This window comes from Ostrinia furnacalis, unplaced genomic scaffold, assembly GCF_004193835.3.
Source record: "Ostrinia furnacalis isolate ACB-3 unplaced genomic scaffold, ASM419383v2 OfSCF1268, whole genome shotgun sequence".
Taxonomy (NCBI): domain Eukaryota; kingdom Metazoa; phylum Arthropoda; class Insecta; order Lepidoptera; family Crambidae; genus Ostrinia; species Ostrinia furnacalis.
In genome coordinates this window covers 408,011-433,329 of record NW_021131507.1, presented here as the reverse complement: position 1 = coordinate 433,329, position 25,319 = coordinate 408,011, and the positions used below count along the sequence as shown (strand labels likewise).

Below are 25,319 nucleotides of genomic sequence, written 5' to 3'. Positions count from 1 at the left end.
ACCAAGCCTTAATAAACGCTGAGACACCTTTATTGCGTCTGTATGCGCACATCCGACGTTATTAGTAGTGTGTAATGATAATTATTTATAACATAGTTCGCGCGAAGTTGGTCTTGTACTACACGTAGTCACACCTTTACAAATGGTAAACGTGTGCTCTACGTAGCTCTGCACTGCACGCAATAGATGATATCGTATAAGTGTATCCATTTTGCCAACAGTTTGTTTTATTTTTCATTGCAATATTAAGCTTTTTAATCACAGTATTTAGGAATCAATATACTAAAAATAACCATAGACAGGCCTATTCCCACTTGGTGGAAGACGGATTTACCAATAGTATTGAAAATTATCAAAAGTTGCATCGATTGATGATGATGTGAATGACACACACCCGTATTTATAAACGATGCTTGCTTATTTGAAGTAGCAAATCGAACGCACAGCGTTGAATAAAGCTCAGTGATTGGTTCGTGTATCACCCTGTGCGTCCACGCGCACTGTGAGACCTCATAGTACCTACCTACTGTTTGTGAATACGGGTGTTAGACACTTACTTCTTTCATAGCAAAATGACGAAAGCATATACTTAGTTATTATCTCAACTTTCTCAGGATATTCAATGCAATCACCGCAGCCCTAAGTCACACCGGAATATTACGTAGGTACACTCATTAAATCTAATTATAGCAAAAGGAACAATCACCTCTAAGTGATGAGCCAATTAGGACCATTTCGGGCGTTTATTAATACATAATTAAGTAGGAAACAGTCCAGGTGAAACGTATATAATAACAAGCGTTTGCCCGAAGCACAAAGGATTTGCTTGATTTAAACTTTTCCCATTATCGTGAGGGCTCTTGTATGCCACAGGGTTGCCACTAACTAGAAATTACGAGTATTGCCTTATAATCTCTTTTGTTTATGAATGTAAATGTGTTTTGTATAGACTCTGAAAATTTTAATTACTCATTTATTTTTAGTTCTTTGGGTTGCAAACTTTATAAAATTAGTTATAACAAGAAAAGCTATGAAAAATAATGATTTCTTAAAACTGTTATTAGATTAAATGGTCTTACCTTAAATACTTATTATATTTTTGACACTAAATTGTCTATATTAAAATTGCATAAGATGCCAGTGTTTAACTTAATTTATTTATAAATTATTTACAAGTGAAATTAATCCGAATACTGTTTATTTTTTACGACAGTTGGCAACCCTATCATTATCGGACTCTACAACAACAGTGTATATTAGTCCTTATTCCAGTACATTTACAGTCCACAATCAAATAACAACCTTTGTTGTCGATGTTGACCGTGCGTGCCGGTGGAGAGGTAATCTAATTATGGTAAACTTAGTGGCATTATCCTAATTAGGTAAAAGTTCATATTAAATTACTTGTAAAGATTGTTTAGGCATAAAAATAATTACGAAGACACCTTGTACCAAATATAATTATTACAATATAGGTACTATGAGCCCTTATTCACAAACGATGCTTGCTTATGTGAAGCAGAAAATCGAACGCACAGCGTTGAATAGAGCTCTGTGATTTTCCTGTGTCACCCTGTGAGTCCACGCGCACTGTGAGACCTCATAATAATGTTTGTGAATATGGGCGATAGATAGTTAATAGCATAGCGACTATAGTGGCAGTGGGCGGGGCACATAGCTCGTAGAGACGATGGCCGTTGGGGCAGGAAAGTTCTCGAGTGGCGACCACGGGCTGGAAGACGTAGCGTGGGCAGGCCTCCTACTAGGTGGACCGACGATCTGGTAAAGGCCGCGGGAAGAGCCTGGATGCGGGCAGCGCAGGACCGTTCATTGTGGAAAACCTTGGGGGAGGCCTTTGTCCAGCAGTGGACGTCATTTGGCGAGTACCTACTCGTATATTACAAACTTTAACCCATTATATCACATGGAATATCGTAAAACAGACTAGGTTCATCCTCATTAAACTACCATTTGTAAAGTCTAAAGTCACAAAATGTTTTTTCGTTGCTAGAAGAATTCGCTATCCGACCAAAAAGATAAATAAGCAAGATTTCGATAAAAAGAAGTGCAAAGGAACCTCTAACCCAAAAAAGTTATGTAGTCATCATAGCAGATTTACATCTTGTCGTTTTAATTATAGTCATTCAATTGCATCTTTCATGTATAATTATAATCAAAGTCATACTATAAGACTATTGAGTGATTAATTTAATACCTTCGTACTACATAAGTGCGTGTATTGTCTCCATACACCCCATTATGTAATCAGCAAATGCATATACATTTGATACATCCGAAATTCCGAAGCTTCTATGTTCACCGAACCGTCCCCTACTAATTGTATGTAACTCATCTTCCGCCACATACAATTAGGGAACTACATACAAACATTGTCATTTGACGTTTACAATAATTGAGTCGTCTAGTTTCAAAACCCGCTAAAACGCTCCTGCAACTAATTTCTGTTTATATCTCTAAATGATGCTACTGCAATTTTCTCATCATACTGTTCAATCGTTTTCGATCAAAATACACTAAAAGACTACTAAACTAGCACTTAAAATTAGGTTTGTGTTACAAACTCCGCTAAAACGCCGTCCGTTTCTTTCAAAACCCTCTAAAAGTTGATTGACCAATGGTAGCACGGTATTTTGGTCACGTGACTGCGAAATCAGTATGGAGATTTTTTTATAACGTGGTTGCTTCCTAATTTGCTCTTATCAAATCCCGCTAAAATACAACATGTCCGTTTCAAAACCCATTAAAACCGAATGTTCGTAACAAAATACGCCAAAATGAAAATAGTTTTCATTATAATTCAAATTATATTTAATTTAAAGATAAATAGCAATTACTGTTAGTATTGCCAGATGACAATAATAATTCGTATCATTTTTTTTTTGCCTAAGGCCAAAGCTATATGGATAAGCAGTTTTTTTCAATTTCTCGAAATCTTATCAAAATCGTTTTAGCGGGATTTGAAACTAGACGCCTCAATTTACCTTAGCACAAACGATGTCGAAACGTTAAGCCATGCATATCACGTGACGTACTGTGAAACGTCCCCACCTATGCGTTTGCTCGTTAATTAGCGAATAATGCCAAATTAACCAATGTTTCGTAGTATTTTGATTGCAATGAATTTTGAGTAGGTAGTTACTTTAATAACTTATTCTCATTGATTTCAAATAAAGTAAACCTCATGTTTCGTTCATAAGGTAGGTAAGTAAGTATGTACTTTCTACACATTTGATAATAAGGGTCGCTGGTTTTATAATCGACTTCTAAAAAAGGAGTTCTCAATCCGACTAATGTAATGTTTTAAAAGCTTTGTAATTCCTAAATTATGTAGTCAGATTTAGTTCCAAACAAAGCAAAGCGCTACAACGGTTATTTATTTTCAATATAATTTATACATTTTCATAGATACTAAGTAAGTATTAAATATAGCTGACCCGGCGAACTCTGTTCCGCCTTAAAGGCAATAAATAAGCCATCGCAATTTTTCCTTATTTGCTCACCGTTCAGACCTACCCTGGACTACGACAAACATTTTAAAACCAAAATCAGCTCAATCGGCCCAGCCGTTCTCGAGTTTTAATCAGACTAACGAATAGATAGATATAGATAGATTACACATTTAAAAGATACTTTTATTTGTTTGTATTGTGCAGGAACCGAACTGAAGACCTCTCTTGATATCAGCTCCACAACAGCACATTAAGTGATTTTGAAAAATCGCAAACGTTACATAAAATCTTATAACTCTCGTAGCTATCATAATATTCTTCCTAAAGAAATGCGGTGGGGTTCTATTGACGTCAGCCACTTCGTTGTATTTAATCATAAGTATTTATATATTATGTAGAAAGTATGCATGTATGTGTACCTACATCGAGGTTGGTGGGTAAATTGAATTTTCCATTGAATCGCGCAACCACAGTACATCGCGTTCGTCACAATCATTACGCGAAATTATTCGGTGGTTTTGATTTATTGTTTCGGTTAATTAAACTCATATAATGGGCTAACATTTTGAATTGATTTAATGTGCAATTATACAAAACTGGTTTCTTGTTTCTGTCGCGTTATTAAGGCCATTTATTGTAGCCTGATGTGACGTTAATGTATTTTAGAGGTGATAATTTTGATAATAATTTAATGTCCTGTTTTCAAAACATTATAAGCATTACCCTTAAATGGTTTTTGTCCGTTTTAAAGGACATGTCAAATAATTGCCTACAGAATCTAATTTAAAGCAATTTATCGACTTTCAAGGGATATTTTATAAAAAGCATGATATTTTATGTGAACCACGGGGCAGTAGTTCAATAAAAAGCCGCGAATTTTAAAAATCTAGACAGTTGAAAAACTGCAACAGCAAGGTCAAGTTCAGTTTTACTAATAAAACCCTCCATTTTTATTACTATTTTCAGTCGAGCGCTTATTTCGTTTCGTTGTTAAATCTATTCATATTTCGTAGAATTCGTAGTAATTCCATGTTCAGTTCAGATCAAACTTTTACTGTACCCACATTTAGAAAAACGCTCCATCTCTACGACTATTTTCAGTCGAGCGCTTATTTCGTTAACGTGTCCAAAAATGGGAAGGGTTGTCAACAAGGGCACAACAAAGGCACATCTCCCGCAAACAGAAATTGTAACTTCGGTACGACTCAACAAAAAGTCCCGCACACAATGCAGCCGGTCGGCACACGTTTACTTCTCACATTTCATTCCTATCGATGTTCGTTGAATAGGGGCCGAGTGATGTTTTTTAAAGATAGACTGTATTTGAAGGGGAAACAGCACGTTTTGCTGTGTTATCAAATAAAATAAATGGGAAAATTAAAGATTGTTTAAAACACTGATATGCAGCCTGTTTGGTTTTTATAAAGTAATGATAGCTATGATAAACAATGTGCAACATAATGAGAGCTTTAAATATTTACTTCATTTATCTCAGTCATATTTACATAAACTTGCTTTTGGTGCATTTGGATAATCAGTAAGTACCTAACTACTTACTTACTTATTTATTTTTGTTCTTTTGGCTTTCATGCTTTCCCTTTAGCCCTTTGGTTTAGCCATTAACTGGTGTTTTGTTTTATTTTCTTTTATAACGCTTTTTGTTTAACAAAGGGACGACATTGGTTGTGATATTCGAAGTGGCTATATTTGTGTCAGAGCACTCACTTTATCGTTTTAAAATTAATCTATTTTCAAATTCAACATTTCGGAGAGGAGATTCCAAAATTAAAAATGATCAAAGAAACCTTCAGTTCCGTTTCAAAGACTTTTTTTTTAATTTAACGCCACCCCACTTCCAGGATTGTTTTGAAAAATTCAACACGAAGGGCGGATTCTATCGAGGAATATTTTTCGTTATGTCATTTTGCCACGATTCAATTCCGCGCTCTGACAAAATTGTGTTCGGAATTTTCAAACGCTTGAGGCGTGTGGATTTCCTTGATTTAGGCAAAGGTATCCTATCTTGGTATAATTAAATTTGTTCACAGTTCGGTCAAACATTGCAAGCTTATTCGAAAAGAATATTAATATGGTTTCATAATTCGGAGGGCACGTATTAAGAAATTGGCATTATTTAACCAAAACGTGATAGCAAATATTCAGTTTTTCCGACATAACATGCCTGAAAGTATCCTTTCATAATAATTTTGCAATTGAAATATCTCTTATGACAATTTCATCATAGCATTCCAACAGCAGGCGTGTACCTATTGTCGAAAATTAAATAAAACTTGCTCGTAAAATATTTCAAAAATTTCTCCCGTAACTGCATGTCACGTTTCATTTTATACGGGCGGATGAGACACTAGTAATGGAAATATACCTACGTTTCACTTTGTATTAAAATGTATTTGCAACATTTAATAACTAAAGTAAATTCATTGTCATAACAGGAAACGGTTGATTGATTTTATAAACTTTTTCTTTATAACATACATAACGTGTTTTTCAGTGAAATTCAATATTATGTAAGAGGAAATATAAAAGCATTCAGCTATCTGCTTCACAATACATTTATTTTAGTAATGACAAATTAAGTAAAGTTACCGTTTATGTACAATTTCAAAGTAATGTCAATAAGGAATTAAACAAGCGAGACTTCTCGGCATAACACTATTATTTTTGGTAAATATAAAAAACAAAGACATTCTTGCATGAATCATGACCGCAGATTTACAAAATACCATGAGTAAAAAATTCAACTTTAAAAAGTTAGCAATTCCAACAAAATTTAGCACATCAAAAATTCCTACACATTAAATCATACGTTTTAATACTTATCACACCTCGGTGCTCCATTCCGCGAATTACAGGAGCGTTCGCGTCCTCAAACGGCTAATAAAAGTCTTTGTAATATCTTGCTGAAGGTACGAGTATGAGCCGCCTTATGGCTCAAGACTGACGTCATTAATGCATGGCTCTTGTTACTAACGTTGTGAGGGTGATATTTATGCAGATTTATGAAATGACAACCCAAAAATTTTCCGTCAAATAAAAATCAAAATCAAAAGTATTTATTCAGTTTAGACCACAAGTGGCACTTATGAACGTCAAAATTATTATAGAAAATAATAAAAAAGAAAAGTCAGCCCTTATGGGGCACTTTACATGTCTCCTTATCTTTTGGGCCCTACCAGCGCTTCGATTCAATTCAATTCAATTTCAATTCTCTCTTAACACTCAAATTCATTTTATTTTCCGTACATTTCAGTCGGCCGTTTGGTGTAGTGGTTCAGAACGGACTACTATGCCGAGAGGTCCCGGGTTCGATTCCCGGCCGGGCAGAAATTGAAATGATGAATTTTAATTTCTGTGACGGGTCTGGGTGTGACTATGTATAATATTTATGTATTTAAAAAAAAAGTATATAAGTAGTATATCCGTTAAACTAGCACCCATATCACAAGCATTAAGTTGCTTACTTTGGGGCTAGCTGGCGCTGTGTGAAATTCTCCAAAGATTTATTTATTTATTTATATTTCATATTTTATTATGTCTGTAAAATATAAACTAAATTATAAATAACAAATTATTAACGCCTTTGCCATGTCAACCTACCACAAACTGATAAACTGTATCTATTTTGAACCATAAAATATAGAAACCGTGCGTGAAAATTGACATTTAATTTTAATGTTGTGTTTGACCTGATGTGCTGTTAGGTGGTACGAGTACCTACTAACAGGCCCGATTTACTAGAAACGATAATTTAATTTTGCAGTTTGGTTTACTGTCAATATTAACAATGCCCTCAAATTGTACACGATCATGAGAAATTTCTATTTTATTGAACTTTAGTTCTGAACCAAAAGCGCCACCACTAGAAATTGTACGTGCAACCCTTAATTTCCCGACTGTTCATCGACGCGGAACTCACAATGATGGTCATTAAACAGAATGGCGTCTCACGATGGAACACCTTTCCCTCTCATTTCATATTACTCATTACTATCAATATTAGCAACACCCTTATAACATGGTCATGAGAAACGTCCTCAATATTTCAGTTATCATTGAACTCTGATGCTAAAATAAAAGCGCCCACCACGCTTTACTTTTACATAGTATACTGTCAATATTTGCAAAACCCTCAAAACATGATCATGAGCATGTCCTCTATATTTCACAAAACTTAAAATGAACTATTTAGCACTGTAACAAAAGCGTCACCGCGTCTGGATAACCTAGTGCTACGTGCGACCCTTAATGCCCCGACTGTTCTCCGACGCGGAACTCACAATGATGGTCATTAAACAGAATGGCGTCTGCGATGGAACACCTTCGTTCCCTCTTATATTGGAAGTCGCGCCTATTATGGCTCTGAAATCTCGCGCTTTGAACTCGAGTGAAATAAAAGATGTGTGACATTGGCTGAACGATGTTGTGCCCATGGCGGCGAAAACACAAAAATGAAAAAAGGAGTACAGAAGATTTTATTGCGCTTAATCCAGTCGTAGATCAATCAATAAACTTGGCACAATTTGAGTAAAGTATCTGTTGACTCATACTGTATCTAACTATTGTAAATCTAAGCTGGAAATCTAAATCATATCTGAACAAGGCGCTGACGACCCGTAAAAGAGTTTAGCGTCAGATCTTTACTTAAAAAAAAGCTGGTTACATAGACAATGTTCTATTGAAAGTTGAAACTAAGAGAATGAGTAGGTATCAAAAACCCAATGCATCAAAACTTTGCATCTCAAAGTATTGCATCTTTCTATAAATCCCCTCAACATAAAATACCGGAGCGTCATCTTTGTCTCATTGAGTATTGGCATTAAAATCCCTCCCTCCAAAGCGGTGTTTTATTGGAGCCGATCTCGTATAGCTTTCAGCCGTCGATTTACCCGGCATAAGCGGTATAAATAAGTATTATCTTTCCTACAATTATCTCGTTGTTTATGAGCGGAAAGTGTCGAGGTCCGGGTAACTCGGGCTGACAGCGGCCTGGAGGGTGCTTAGTTTATTATTTTAATCTGCGACGATGGTGCATCTCAAAGAGCATAGCTGAGCGCCCCAAGTGGGGATTGAAATAAATTACGTCGTAAGTGTGAAAAATGAGAGTGAATAGAATTAACATCGTACATGCACCACTATTATGGATCCGCCTATTAATGTAACGTCTTTAACAGTTATTGAAAGACAGTTTCGGAAAAAAATGATATCATAACTAGATGGAAAGATGGAATGTATTGAAATGTGATGTGACGGCCTAGTAGAAAGTTGAAAACGTAATTCAAAAACTATTTTCTAATTCTGTACTTCCGGAACTTAAGGGTTAAGGGTGATACAGATCGTGATTAAACTCTTCCATCCTATATAGCTTTACATTTATTTGATTCACGTAATCACGTGCCGCAATTGCGTCATTTAATCACGAGAGTCATGTGTTACTAGTTACATCGGGGTTCGAACTACATAGAGTTCAATGCAATAATAGGCGTTAAGCTTTGGGAACAAGAGGATACAGTTCGTTGCAATAGTAGGGGATAAGCTTTGGGGACAAGAGGTTAAGGTTCATAGCAATATAGGCGTTAAGTATCAAAAGATTGGGAACCAGTCTTCTACACTATGGGCTGGAACAACATATAACAGCTAATTATACGACGAGTTATGAGTTCCAACGGCATAATACCGCGCGTTCAGTTTGCGTATTAATGAAACAAATTAGCAATTAAATTAGGATTCCGCTTTGTAAGTGAAATAAAATTATTAATGATGGCAGTGTTTACTCTCAACAGATTTTAAGCTGTTGAGAAATCGGCTAAATAGGTCAGAGTTTGCGGGTTCGATTACCGCACATTACAAACCTCTGTATGAATAATTCTATTTGTTCTGGGCTAGGTATTTTATGCCCAGCCAAAAATAAAAGTTTAGACTAAAATATTTTATAAAGGATATTTTATAGTGTGTTATTTGTTTAGTTTGGGATCAAACAGCAAGCTAGTAGCAATAACACTGTTCAAACTAGTAACAATCAAAGTAAAAATCAAATGATAATCGACACTATAATTATTGTTGTTTATAAAGTTATATGTCGTTGGTGTATCTTTTTAAATTTATTTATTTATTTATTTATTTATACTTCAATGCCAAAAATATTAACATCAGGCGAACTTAATGCCATAAGGCATTCTCATCCAGTTTACCTAAATAAATAAATAAATAAAATGATGTCTAAAGTTAGTATAAATAGGCCTATTTATCATAACGAAATCTTTCATTTGGCATCAGCTGATCTACTTATCTATAAAACACCACCTACAAACTACCACCATACTACAAAATACCACCCATTAATTATACCTACATACCTAAGAGTAATATGATATGCTGTCGTCTGTACATAACGAAGCCACTATTACTATACATTATCTGTCCTCAGTACATACTGTTAATTCACTACCACGGCGCTACGAAATGATTGATTTGATTGACCAACAGGCACTGGCCAAGCAAATAGATCGGTTGGTCGATTTATCGGCCGACCGGTCGACTGATAGTTCGACCGGTCGGGTCTCCGTAACCGACGTTGTCGATAAACAAGTACTACGTAGACACTCAACTCGACGATGCTCTAGTCGAGACGCTTCTAGCGCCGTTTTATCTTTTTGCATTCTATGGAACTGCATTTAACGGGGAATTAAAATGATAAGATAAATTTACTGCAACTGTGGTGGAAATAGTTTGAAGTAGAATTAAATACAGCGCGACGAGTGTCCAATGTCTTCTGAAGAGAACCCATTGAACGAGATAAAAGCGTTTATAGAAAAAAACATAAACCTCTTTCTGGCGTAGTCGGTTAAATATAAAATTAATCCTTTTTTACGCTGATAACAATTTTAAGTGATCATAGAGATTATTCATTCGAGAAATAATACGCGATTTAAATACTTTAAAATCAATCATTACCACAGTGAAAAACGTAATATCATTATCGCTTGTATCCTTGTTGCCTAACTTTAAGAAAGTATTTTTGATAAAAGCAGGTAAAATCTTGAGGCAAGGTTGAAACCTGTTTCAAAGAAACCATATAATGAAAATTTTATTGAAATACCACGATATATTAGCAAAGTGCTATGTAAAGAGGGAAAGACACAGACGTCAGAGTGAAGTCCTTATTTGCTGGCAATATTGTGAAACTCGGGCTGCTTGAGACGAGAAGGGAACTTAATTACCCTTTGAGAAAGGTAACACCTAGTGACAAAGTTTTGGAAATGACTTGAAATTGATTGCAGGCATATTAGCAAGGCATTACAAATAAGTGATGGACGCCGTAGGTTGATAACTAAACACGGTACTTATACTTAAACGAAGCGTAATACATCTAAATGATCTTGGAAGAAGCATAATATTGCGTGATATAGCGAGCTAAATTGGACGTTAATATTTTTTTATATCTAGTTTTAACCGATTGGAACATGAAACCTTACACTTCCCAGCATCATAATGAAAATCTGTACACAATTTAATATCCATTTAATAACATATAGAGATAAAAACCCTTTCTCTAAAGTTTCATTATTCTTGCAGAGTACCTACTAGCTACTAAGTCCCTTGAATATGCTGAGAATAAGCACGATTCCCTAGAGATGCGTGCGCGATCATCTTTAGACGTCTAAATCTACGCGAGCGGAGCTGCAGGCTTAGCTTGTTTTCAATAAGACTGAAGCTAATGCTCCTCATATCATGGAACTCATATAAATCCGTACTTTCGTACTAATATTATATAGGCAAAAGTAACTTGTCTGTCTGTCACCTTTTCAAGCTTTAATCACTAAACCGATTTGGGTGTTTGATAAGACTACGAATAGAAAAAATAGGATTGTTTTATCCCGAATTTTAATGGGAAACATAGGTACGATATGGTCTTCCCACTCTGCTCCCATGGGCAAAGTTGCAGGCAAACGCTAGTCTAAGTAATATCACGTCAAGCAAACGCTGGTTGTACCTAGATAATCTTGATTTTGACATATTCTTTACGAGAACAGCCAAAGCGACTCCTTTATATCAGATACGAGTATTACGTAGGTATTAATTTAACGCCATACACGCGTCAGCAAACAATTCATTTTTCACAAAAGAAAATATGGTACTCTATGAGAAATGGGTTCTGCTTTAAAAATAAGCTGTACTAAGTTTATGAGTTCAACGACGTTTTTGAAAAAGGAATAAAAAAAAACCGGCCAAGTGCGAGTCGGACTCGCGCACCGAGGGTTCCGTAGAACCCTGCAAGGTTTACAAAGTTCGTTCATTACGACAATCGAGTCATAACTATGTTTTTTTTTTCACGGGTTAAAGGCAATTAGATCTAAGTATTTGATATGAATTTCAACTTGATAGCTCTACGCGTTCATGAGGAAAAAAGTAATAAGTTTATATTTATTAAAAAATATATATTTTGTAATGTAACTAAAAATTTAAGGTTTTCGGAATTTTTCCTTTATGTGTGCTATAAAACGTTGCTTCATGCCAAATTTCAAGATTCTAGGTCGACTGGAAGTACCCTTTAGGTTTTGATTCCCTTGCGAGTACTTGCGAGTTTCAAAATATGCAGCTTAAATTGCTGTTTCTTTTGATTGCGTTGACATAGAAGTTTGATTTTGTTACAGCTTAAAGGTATTATGAGTATTTGGTATGAATTTCAATTTAATACCTCTACGCGTTTATGAGGAAATGGGTAGTAAGTTTAAAATTATAAAAAAAATATATATTATGTGATGTAACTAAAAATTTATGGTTTTCGTAATTTTTCCTTTATCTATGCTATAAGACGTTGCTTCGTACCAAATTTCAAGATTCTGAGTTCACGGGAAGCACCCTGTAGGTTTTGATTCCCTTGCAAGTGTCGAAAATTTGCGGCATAAACGACTGTATCTTTTGATTGCGTTGGCTTAGAAGTTTGATTTTTTCACAGCTTCAAGGGACAGTAGACCTGAGTAATTGATATAAATTTCAGCTTCATACCTCCACGCGTTCCTGAGAAAAAGGGTCTTGACAGACGGACGGACAGACGGTCAACAAAGTTATCCTATAAGGGTTCCGTTTTTTCCTTTTGAGGTACGGAACCCTAATAAGACACTGGCAACTTAATGAAAAAAAAAACAAAAGGCCGCTGTAGAAAAAAAACGGCAGCTTTGATGACATCTAAACAGTTTTTTTGGCGGGAAATATTTAAAAAAAATCTGGAGTGGACAGCATGATGGACTGACAAAACAAATGAAAATTGATGAGTTTTTTTATGAGTTTTATTAGGTTTGAAGACAAAAATAATTTTAATATTTAACTGTGGTTTAGTTACTGAAATGGTGCGACGGAATTATAAATATTTTGTATTCAAAACAGAATTTATTGATGCAGAATTTATCGGCCCTCGTAACTAGGAGCAAAGTCAATGGAAAATAATAGGAGGCAATTTTTCAGTTCATGAATAGTCAATGTGTATTGCGGTTTATATTGATTTATATTAAATGGCATGAATAGAGATTAAATATGACCCGATTTCACGCTTTTTGTGTGTAAACTATCGTTTTACTGTTGGTTTAATCCTCAATGACATACATTAACGAGTACCTAGAGGCACATACCTAAGGCGAACACAATTTAATGCCATGAGGCAATCTCTCACTCTGGCATTTAATCTTTGAGCTAAGCAGAAGAAATTCGCCTGGCGGAGCTCTTAGGAAAGATAACATATTATAAATAATAAACTATTTCAATATACCTACACAATAAAGAAACACATAATATAGAGATGACAATGTTGAAATTGAAGTGAAGTTAGAAGACTGTAAGTTAAATGCTTTACATTATTGCCCAAAACAACACATCATGTGTAGGTACGTAACTATATCAGCTACTTATGACTATTAGAGAATAATATAGCTGTATCTATATATAGCTATTCTCGAAATGTCTATCAGGCTTTAGCAACAATACCGATATCAGAAACAGCAATTGGACAAGTCGTGCGACAGATCCAGTTCAATACCCAATAAATAGATCCCGGTAACGTTCGAGAAATGCTATTAATATCCAACAAGACTATTCAAGGGGCAAGAATCAAAGCCCTTGTTTCGATACTGCGAATCAAGCGATCGAAACATTTATGGACTATATTGCAGATACTACAACTGGAAGTTATTTGCAATAGCAGGGTTTGACAAACACAAGTAGTCAAGATACTTCGTAAATAAATTTGTAAAACTATGTTGTTAAGCAGGTAATCAATTTTAAACTTCATACGTTTTAGTTTAAGGTGAAAAATCGACGGAGGGGCATTTCATGGTGGTAGGTTACTTTTCAAGTGATGTTTTTGACGAGTATCGTAAGGTATTAGGTATGTATTATTGTTTTTAAATAATAAATTCATGAATTAAAGTGTCTTTTCTGGGAAGACTCCAAGTTTCTGCTATTAAGAAAAATGTCCTGATCTAAGTAACACTATTGCTTTCAAGGCTCCAAAGTAATGTCACGTCATCAAAATAGTTTTAACGAACTTTAAAAAAAAACACAGTGCCGCATTTGAAACCGTAGCTGCATTGATTAGTGCTTTCGTTTTCAAACCCGACCAGCGTAACCAACATGCGGTTTTTCCCCTCCAATTGGCGCAACATAACCGCTGCAAGCCAGCTCCATTGCTAATATCCAATATCCTTTATCTTAAATCAAACTTAGAAAACTACACTACTACAAATCGAGAAAATCTACTGTAAAAGAAAATATCAAAAGGACTCACCTATCGTCGTGAGCGCCAACGTGCACCAATAATAGCTCTGTAGATACTGTTTCACAACGTCCGCGGTTTCAGTGTCATGATACACCCAGTTTTTACTACCGAACCCATTGTTTTTATATATTATATGGTACAAGCACCCGTTCCAATGGAATATCACTAATAAATAATGAATTAAACTGGTTGATCTAAACAAGTTTGGGTAGTTCGTGTGTCGTTCCGTGCGGTCCATGAATGCCCAGAAGCGGTAGATCTTGACGAGACGAAAGGAGCGTAGTATGGAGTTGAACCCGATGGAGAGGTAGAGGAAGTCCAGTGGCAGGAGACACAAGCAGTCGATGTAGAAGGTCGTGGAGTTCATATAGTGCGCCCGGAGCTTGGCCGCGTCCGTTTGTAGGACGCCGTCCTCGAGGTATCCCGTTCGGAAGTGGAACAAGATGTCCGCCAGATAGAGGAAATCCGAGAAGTAGTCCAGACAGAACCACACTATTAGCGTCTCGCCTGAAACAATGGAAATACGGTTTGTTAGAAAATTCACTGAAATAAACTTAAAGTTTTGTGCGCGGGTAAACGTAAGCCAGGATTTTATTTTGTTATGTGACTTGGCTAAAAATGTGTAGCGATTTAAATCTTTGGGTTAAAAATGTAAACGAAACTTTATCGCATTGCTTTCTTGGGCCTTAGGAGTAAGTATGATTAGAGCAATAAAAAAAGTATATTTTATCGATAAAGACACAGGTAGCATTCTATTTAACGAATAAAATGTAAACTGAATAAGTTGTAGGTTCCTTCACCTATAAAATTTCCAAAAGACCTAAAATTTTATTAAATACGTTGTAAATTTCAATACCATGTCATCTAAAATACGCACTAAAGCTTCAAACTAAAACACCGAATCACACAAAACATTTGCTAATTAATTTCACGAACGGCAAACAAAACCACACGAATCTATTGCAGACACGTCACAGGTAGTAGTTTCCCAATTAATTAATACACGGTGTAAATGAATTAATGTTTCACTTTGATCAAAAGTTTTTCAGTTAACTCCCAAGAATTATGATCAATTTGAACGCAAAATGGGAACTTGAAAGCGAACGAGATTGCGTCAGAGGAGCTCGCAGCTGGGTGGGTGAGACAATGGGAAAAGATTAAAAAAATCATTAATATCGTAAGATAAAGGCACAAGGCACAAGCCACAAGTTCACACGGAAATACTCTATTATACTAATCAATCACGCACTTACAATAAAAATAACTGAGGTTTTCATAAAAATAAATTTGGGATTTATTTATGGACTTTAGTACACAGACAAAATCGATTGTTATTTAAAATAGATAATGTAATAAAGATTTAATCTTAATTTTTAAAAGAGGTTGTAATAATTATTGGCTTTGAAGAATAAAATGTTGCGAACAGCATTTAAGGGCGAATATCAATTAAATCACTTTAAAAAGATATACTTTAAAACGAGAATATGTTAAATAAATACAAGTTTCATACTCATATATCAGAAATACGAGAATAGGTTCAGTGTAACTCTTTTCATTCATAATTTTGAGTTACCAATGGTTTACTAATAGAGAATACCGATTGGCATTAAGTCCACCATTTTTACAACCTAATTCGTGCAACAAAGTATAAAATATTTTTTTATAAAATCCAATTCAATCTTTTTCCAATAATAACTGGGCTGCAAACACTTAAAATTAGTGGCTCACTTATCAAAGTATAACATTGTCTATGAAGCTAGCCGTCTACCTCCGGGAAGCTATTTGGGTAAGTAATTTAATTCCCCCGGGAGTTCGAGGTACTATGCAGGAGTGCGCTAAGTCGGGTCTCGGACGCCGGATCCAACCGCCCATCTTAAATTGAGACGTCCGATGTCCTAAAGTGAAAAAATAATTTCAAACTGCGTTTGTGACGAAGATTTTTATTAGATTAGACTATTATACATAGAATTAGATTACGAAAATACCTCTGTTTTGTGTCATTGGCTTAGTTGTAAAGTGAATATTTATGACATTAATAGAAGATTGCTTGCTTGTTAATAAATGCGATTTTGCAGAAATGATGCTCGTGTCTTTTAAACTATGTAGAAAGTAAGAATACGTATCACGTGTGTTTTATTCGGCTAATATTGGATGACGATATTATTCACTTTTACATTGTAACAAGTATTTTACACTTTGCAGCCAGACTATTATTTTGTCTGACAACAAAACTAAAAGCAATAGATAAATAAATAGGGTAAACACGGTAATCTTTGTATTAGATCATTTTATTTCTTATTAAGTTCACCGTGCTCTAGCCTCCAGATAGGGCAATAAACTCAAACTCTTCAATATCAGTACAATATTAAATCAAATCAAATCAATTCCCACTCCATGAATTAAAGTTCTCAACTCTCCGATTCGAGGAAATATTCCGGGATATTTTTAACCCAATCAAAAGTATTGAATTGAGTTAACAGAAAAGTGTTGTAGGTAAAACGTGAAAATGAAACGGAGCGAATCGACGATATTGTGAAGAGCGCTCGATAAAACTGCTCGTTGATAGGCGAGCGCAATCAACTACTTTATCTCTGTACAAAACAAAGTCAAAATATAAAAGCCCGTGACAGACCGTTGCTGTCGCCTATCGAAAAGCTAGTGATGTGACTGCACAAAACACTCGCCAAATATGGTTCTTTTGTTGATAAATTGCACTTGTAACCACTGTTTAAGATGCAAGAGCGTTTAACTTGATGTAGGTACGTCATGCGTAGATATTTACACGACAATATCTTTATTAGTTACTCACTAATTGATATTTTTAATTAAAAGCGCGACATTTATTTCCTGTCTTTAATTCGTGAACTATATAATATCAAGAATTGAATGCTTATATTGAAAGAAGATTCGATATTTGTGTAACCTAACATAATAGTAGAATACAGATATTTTTGGAAAAGGAATAAATAATCGATAGTTTTTGTTTTTCCAGCAACGACTTCACTAGTCGACGCAGTTTAGTGGCACGACTAATGCACATACGGGCCGCTTTGAGTTGACTGACTTTGAAATAGACATTAGTGGGAAACAAAATACTGCAGTTGAATTTTAAAGTTCCTAAGAGCTGGGTATTCATAGAGGATTTCTCAGAATTCATTTGACTTCGCTCATCCTTATGGATTATTATATTACTAAAAACATGATAGTAGAAATGCGAAGGATCCGTAGATAGCTACATACTTAATGTGATTTTTAAAGTTAAGTATGTCACTAAAGAAGCTGATGTAACTTAGAAAATTAACCCTAATATTTTAAATACTCGTACAACAGTTGATGAGTAAAAAAAATTATGCTAAATGCAGACAAGCTCTCGATGTCAATAAGTTAAACGAAGATAACATAAAATTGTATGCAATTAAAATTGAAATTCTTATCAGCCATAACTACTTAACTAACTTCAGATCATTCGTTCATCTGAACTTAACCATGCAAAACACAGACAAAAAATAACAAATAACCCTCCTTCTGGTGCAGTCGGGTAAATACACTCACCATTGATCTCTTGGAAGGCGAACCTATACACGATGACCCAGAGGTTGTAGAGGAAGGCTAGCGACACGACCATCGACCAGTAATAGCAGAGCCGACCAGCTGGGTCGAACACGAACGACCAGTGCGGGCCGGAGCGCAGCCGACCGCTCGCGTATGTGGACCGCCGTCGGAGACCGCCTCTGCTGCCACTGGAACAGAAATACAGGGTTAGTTTTCAAAATCAAAATCAAAAATATTCATTCAGTTTAGACCACAAGTGGCACTTATGATCGTCAAAATGTAAATAATAAAAAAAGAAAAGGTAGCCCTTATGGGGCACTTTACATGTCTCCTTATCTTTTGGTTTCTTATACTTAGTATACGTGAGAAGAATCGAGAATAGCAATATAGTAGATTTATATTCTTGGAATGTATATTTAAACGTGGATCGCCATCGAACACCGTCTTTGCTGCCACTAAACACGAATTACAGGGTCAATTTCTCATTTAGTACACAAGAGAAGAATGGATAAGAGAATAAATATTCTAGGGTTTGTAGACTAAACCCGCCAGTTGCCTTGGTAAAATAGAGCGGTGCTCCTGCAGTGGAAATATAATAAATTATGAACTGATGATGATGACGATCTATACATTTTTACACAGCTCCATCTAGACTCGAAACAATCAAAGCTATTATACCTATGCACACCACACAATAGATAAAATTAATAAAAACACTTTTCAAATAGACAGGTTTAGGTATGTAACATATCTTGGAGTAAATTTTGATCTTAAAGAACATAACCTAAATGCCTATGTTTTAACATTAAGTATTATGTACTGAAAACTTCTTTCATATTAGAAAGATATTTCAAATTGCATAACCATGCCTACTTTATTTTTACGACACGTGATAAAAAACAGTTGAACTACACTATGATAGGTAGGTTAATAGAAATAGCAAGTAACAACATAACGTAGCAATCTAAGCAAATATTTCAGAGTATTATTAGACATTAATAGTCTATTTTCAAACTAATATTGAATTGCCTGACACCCACGCTCAGTCTTCAGTATGGGTACTTTCCCGTTTACCGTATTTACCTATTTTTTCATATTACGAGTATGTATTTGCACTAATATTCTACGAATTTCTAGACCAAACGAGCGAGTTAATGCTTTGAGTATGCAAACCGAGAATTCTTCCGTAGGAATATTAATTAACAAATGCCTTCTTTGTGCAAATAACTCATACTCGTGTATATTTTTATGAGCATTTGCTAGCATCGATTCTTTGTCTAAGTACACCATTTCTTATTAACATTTTAAACGCAAAATATCATCAATAAGACACTTTTTTACAAAGTCAAGTCCACACCGCACGTCACTGTAAATAAAGAAAAGAGAAGCTTACAGAAAATAACTGAAATATCTACTAATATAGGTCCGCTTAGTCCTCTAACTTTAGATACGTTCTTGCGAGTACAGCCTAATACAAATACTAACGTAATACTAGAGTAAACATTCTAATTAAATACCACACTAGTAGAGGACTTATAATCACTAAATTAGTTAAATATTACATAGATACCCAGTGATATTAAGGTGAGGAAATAATGATTATGAAATACCTATGTGTACACGTAGTAGCAGCTTTAAATTGTTTACTAAAGTAATAGAGTAGCTTAAGTGCTAGTTCATAAACTATGAATGTACTGAATGTATGGAAGCTGGAAACATTGAATTTTCGGATAAATCCAATTGATTCTGTATAATAGGATAGAGAGAGCCGTTTTATGCCGTTTGAGAGAGCTCGTGAAGCACTTTTCGAATCAGTAACCAATTTTTCAAAATCTTGTGTATAGTTTCGAAATAATCGAGTGAGATCACTTATCGTCTCTATCCTGTATTTTTTATTTCAAAACCCAATATATTACAACCACATGAAAAAAACCCGAGCGTTTATTATCCCAAGCTGAAGCTTGTATTATCATGCTTTTAAGAATCAAAACACCATTAAAATCAATCACTAAATCAAAACGCTTAAATTGCTTATCGATATACTCGTATCATTCAAAATCCACTCTTAGGTGACGCCTAAAGCATTGACTAGGCACATTAGTTGAAACCACTTACGGCGCCTCCTGGCGGGTTAATACCTAAGCTAACAACATTTCCTGCGTTTACACAACACGAGTATGTACATAGGGACGGCCTGTTTTCACTGACCCGATAAGGTACGGGAAAATACCGGCAGATTTTGCGATAAAGATCAAGTGGAATAATTAGTTCGTAATTTCATGGCAACAAGCTAGATTTTTACATAACAGGAACTCTAAATTGATGATTTGAAATAATATGAACTTGCCTAATCATTCAAGTTCACACTAAAGGCCTTTGTCTGGTAGTGGACGAAATTAGGTTGAAACGAAGAACCAAGAGAAGCCTGTGAGCATTTTGGAAAGACACTCCGATTATCTGATGCACGCAACTATAGTGTTTGCGAAAAATAACATGACTATCTAATCAATTTCATACAACTCCGTTTTTAATTTAATCATAATTTATCGTTCAACATCGCACAAATTCATATCCTACTAATAATATAAATGCGAAAGTTGGATGTTTGTTACTCTTTCACGCAAAAACTACTAAACGGATTTTGATGAAACTTTACAGTATTATAGTTTATAACCCAGAATAACATATAGGCTATAATTTATGACGATCTGTGACAAACTAAACACGCGTATACAAAAGCTAGTACACCATAATCAGAGAGTTCCAAAGTTCAATCAAAACTCAAACGAGCCAGCCGATTTTTTATCGTCAAAATGAGCAAATGGAAACGTTCTTCTACGGGCTGGATACCCAGCAATAGATAGACACGAGATATGTAGGCCAGTGTTTGCTCTAGTTGATTGTTTAGACTTAACTCTGTTCGAGGTTGCCTCGCTTCTGATGGTTACCGCACACCGCATAGCAAATTAATCTTAACTGCGAAAACCAAATTGCATTTGAAGACTTGATAAACACGGTACTTTATATACAGGGTGGAATTTTGTAATGCCACCTGGAGGGAAAGTAATCTTAATGCTGTAGAAAGGAAACATTCCTTTTTTTAAAGAAATAGAACTGCATGCAAAGATTTCCAAAAATTAGCTTGCCACTCCCGGGAATTGAACCAAATAAAATATGTGACAAATTACATCTTGTATTTTATTGCATCGATTGTTATTTTTATGTATAAGGATGAAATGTCTCTAATAAACTTGATAAATCAAATAAAATGAAAACCATGAAATCTCAAATTATTTTAATTACAGATTGAATGGAATGGTGGTGAATTTTCGAAAAAAAATTGTGAATCATTGATTGATATATTTTTTTAAACTTTCATGGTCCCTATTATAATTATGCCGTGACCATGGCGCTTGCAACAGTGTCAAAATATCGGAAACTCAAAATTAAGGTACACGGTAGCAGTCCCGTCAGTAATAAAACTATCATTGAATGCATTTCTCTTTCTTTTCAAAAATAAAGTAGTGATTTCTTTGATTAAAATTTTTTATCTACATTATTATTATTATTACATTTTTACTTTCCCTCCAGGTGGCATTACAAAATCCCACCCTGTATAACGGACTACTGAATAACGAGATTAAATCTATTAGGTGAGAAAGCTGTAAAGTGTTATGTTATCTGAAAATTTCAAGCTTAAATATTCAAGCAACGCTGAAAGAAAAAGAATTTAAAATTTAATATTATGCTCTTTCACACTGCAGAAACTTTGCTACGATGCGTACTAATCTGCTACGAACCGTTACGCCCGCTACGAGTTTCGCTACGGCGTAGCAAATGTAGCGAGCTCATTGCCGTAGCTGAGGTTAGTTTTAAACTCAAAGGCAACTTCTAAAAACGGAATCTATTCGGCAGGAATGTATCTAATTAAGAAGCCACGAAGTTTCTCTTTGAAACGCGTTGACTTCTTAGAAGGGAAATGGAGTAGTGGTATGCGCATTTTCAGCAAGAAAATCATTATGAATATTCAGTCTTATAAAAGGATAGTAAGAAGATTTTAGTTTGGAGAATATTTTAATTGAATATAAAATGTTAGATGTAAAAAAAACATGGGCATCAAACTTTCGCATACGTTTGTAAAGGACAAAAGTGTTTTTGATTTGTATTTCAAGTATTATATTGTTTGTTTTTTGTAAGTAGGTATACACTTTTGTATACTCCATCATTTGAGTAACTTCTCCCAACATCACAGGAATATATAATACACATTATTTCAATGCATACAAAGCATGCATCTGGACAGCATCAAATTAACCCAGACAATACGTACCATATGCAGTCCATATTCATGTTGCGTATGTCAAAGATAATGAATCTGGTATTGGCACCGGTTTGCGGTGGCCCGACAATGGGCCTAGGGTCGATTAAGGTGCGGTGCATAACACGTTCACGGACCGTGATGCGCTTAAGAAATATTGAGCAGTGTGACCAGTTTATGTATGGAATTGCCTCTTGTTTTGGCATTAATCTGTTAGATACAGACACGCGAACGATAAAAACGTTACCTGTACTAACTATAAATTATATTATTTAAAAAAAATTTTTTTCAACACATAAGCACCACAATCAGTTTCAGATTTAGGTAGCATTAAAAGATTGTCCTGCGCTGCCCGCATCCAGGCTCTTCCCGCGACCTTTACGAGATCGTCGGTCCACCTAGTAGGAGGCCTGCCCACGCTACGTCTTCCAGCCCGTGGTCGCCACTCGAGAACTTTTCTGCCCCAACGGCCATCGTCTCTACGTGCATTGTGGAAAGCCTTGGAGGAGGCCTTTGTCCAGCAGTGGACGTCATTTGGCTGAAACGAACGAACGAACGAAAAGATTGTATCAACATGCTATACATGTAGGTAATTTACTCTTGTATATTGCGTGTTTTTGGTAACATAAACAACCAAAATATTACGTAGATACAGAAGTTAAGTTATACAATAGTGGTTTAACTATCTCATAACTGATAAGCTACGTGTTTGCGCTGCCCCTAATAAATTAGAGGTGGCCAATATCTGTCGATAATTGGTTACAATTAGAGATGGGACGCCTCGTGATTGGTCGACTAACCAACTAAATAAATATACGAGCTGGCCGATTTCTATCGTTGAAGTGATGGGGAAGTTACACAAACGTTACAAGCTGGTGGTGGAAATGAATTACATCAGTGTGCTTACCATGAGTTTACGTTAGGTGTGCTCGCTAGCGACTACGTAAAAAAATGACATTAATTGTATGACATATTGTGCAGCGCCCCTAGCGGCTACTTTCAAGAAACAAAATCTTCATAGAGATTTTTGACGTACTCGCTAGCGAGCACACCTTACGTAAACTCATGGTAGGTGCACAGATCGAAAATCTGAATTTATTTTATTTATTTTATTATATTTGTTTAACAATGTTTCAACAGCATTAAATTGTAGGTACATAAATGTGCAGGAAGATACAACTTGAACATAAGCCAATTAAAGAAACACATTACATTTTTAAATAAGTTATCGTGCTACGTATATGAACACTAAAACAATTCAACACTAAGTAAGCAAATTAATAATTAGCAAATAATAATTTCGATTCTAATTAATTCCTGTTAAATGTCATTTACGGAAATAAATATTAAATACCTATTACGACGCCAGAACTCTCTGGGTATAACTATCAATATTAATTTGAAGTTATCCATGATTCTGAAGCTGACAAAACCAATACTGTCCTAATTGACACTGTTTACAGGTACAGTCGATCAAGAATGCTAAATATACATCGACTACAAAAGTAGTCGATGACTAATCGTTACATCACTGGTTCCGGTCCTACGTCTGCAGATACGCAAGGAACTGTATATTAACTGGATCGTGCGCAATTATAACTGTCGCTTATGAGGTGGACCCTGGGGTTATCATAACCAATATCATTGTAATAGGAAAATAAATCGTGTTTTTCGTACCAACTCGAGCGAATCTTGAGTTAAATGAAGCCTGAAGTATTTATCAGACTCAGTATTTTATTACACTAATTTAGAAAGAAGGAAGATTTAATTGTTTGTGTTGCATTGAATACCTAGGCTCCAAAATTACTGGAACATTTAAAAAAAATATTTAACCATAAATTATTTGTAATAAAGATTGGCAGTACGAAATTCGTCAGGTCGGCTAGTGCATGATATTTCTAGCTTAATATTAAAGTGAAGAATATAATATATTACAACGTGTAATTTAATGTAATAATATCAAATGCTTGCTTAGTACCTACTATTATAATACTTTCTATCATTCTAGTAAGTTTTCTATTATTTTTATTTTAATGATCAAAATAACTTTAAACAGACTTGCAGCAAATTCTACAAGCGAATTACAATTTTTATCCACAACGTGGAAGCTCTTGGCCTGTATCTCATCTGATGTTAAGTGATGATCAAGCCGAAGGTGGAAGCGAGCTTCGCCCGGAATCCTCAACCACGGAAGAACTGGCTATCTTACCTCTAACTGCCGGAACATAACAATGCTGTTAACATTGTTGTTATGGCGACATACCTAACAAGTAACAGCATATTCCAATAACAAGCGTCATCGTGTTAATTTGGCTTGAACTATACAGGTTTACGATACTGTGGCCGTGCAAGTAGTGCAGGTGTTGGCAGGTTCGACACTATTAGTTGTGTAGCTCAACAATAACGTTAATACCGACTATAACTCCCAAGACTAACTAACCTCAGAACTCTGAACTATATCGGCTCACAGATTATGATAGCGAACACAGATTAGAGAATATCATGAGGCTATTTAGACACCTAGTTAAGCTTGTGGTGCCTAAGGCGATAGAGAAGGCACCTAGGAAATAGATGTGTCAAACTCAGTTTGTGTAAAGAGCAGTCAGTTACACACACAAGAGCATATGCCCATTATTCAGCTCAGTAATTGAGTTAATGCTGTGTATGTAGTAGACATGCTTTGCCAGTAGACAGGAGCACTTCTTTGCTAGCTTCCAGTGATAATCTTACGCAGCTGCTTATATGCACAACATGTGTCACAGTATCGCTGTAATGATGTAGTGTGAGATGTTATTGAATATTAATGGGACGGCGCCAGTTTTAGTACCGCGTTCACGTGGCGTGCTTCGCCAGCAGATAGAAGAGGCGCCTCGGCCCTCGCTGCTGGTACCCAGCGGCAGCTAACTTCTAACCTAACGTTTTGACTTACCCATGTACAATAGTGTGCCACTATACCTGTCAGTGCCGTTGCGGCGTGCTTCATACTGCCACCAGCAACGCCTTGTAGCTAGCTTCCAGTGATAATCTGATTCTTAAACCTAATGTATTCCTACAATAGTGTGCCTTATGTACACTATAGTGTGTCATACCTATCGATGACGTAACTATGCGGAGGAGCGAGGTACGTGGTTGTGAGAGTGGTGCGCCGCCGGCGCGTCCCTCCTCGGCGTACTTAGCCTGCCCGCCACCG

The 25,319-nt window shown here is 35.6% G+C and overlaps 1 protein-coding gene across 1 annotated transcript in view; it reads right to left on the bottom strand.

Annotated features, from left to right (window-relative positions):
- Positions 1 to 25,319, bottom strand: part of LOC114352201 (cyclic nucleotide-gated cation channel alpha-3) — a 56,999-nt gene that overhangs the window by 31,097 nt on the left and 583 nt on the right. Inside the window, exons 2-3 of the mRNA XM_028303712.1 lie at positions 17,812 to 17,999; positions 14,269 to 14,766 (exon numbers count right to left, since the gene is read on the bottom strand). Of these exons, the coding sequence (XP_028159513.1) occupies positions 14,269 to 14,766; positions 17,812 to 17,884 (571 nt within the window). The 5' untranslated portion in view covers positions 17,885 to 17,999. The remainder of the gene's footprint in view (positions 1 to 14,268; positions 14,767 to 17,811; positions 18,000 to 25,319) is intronic.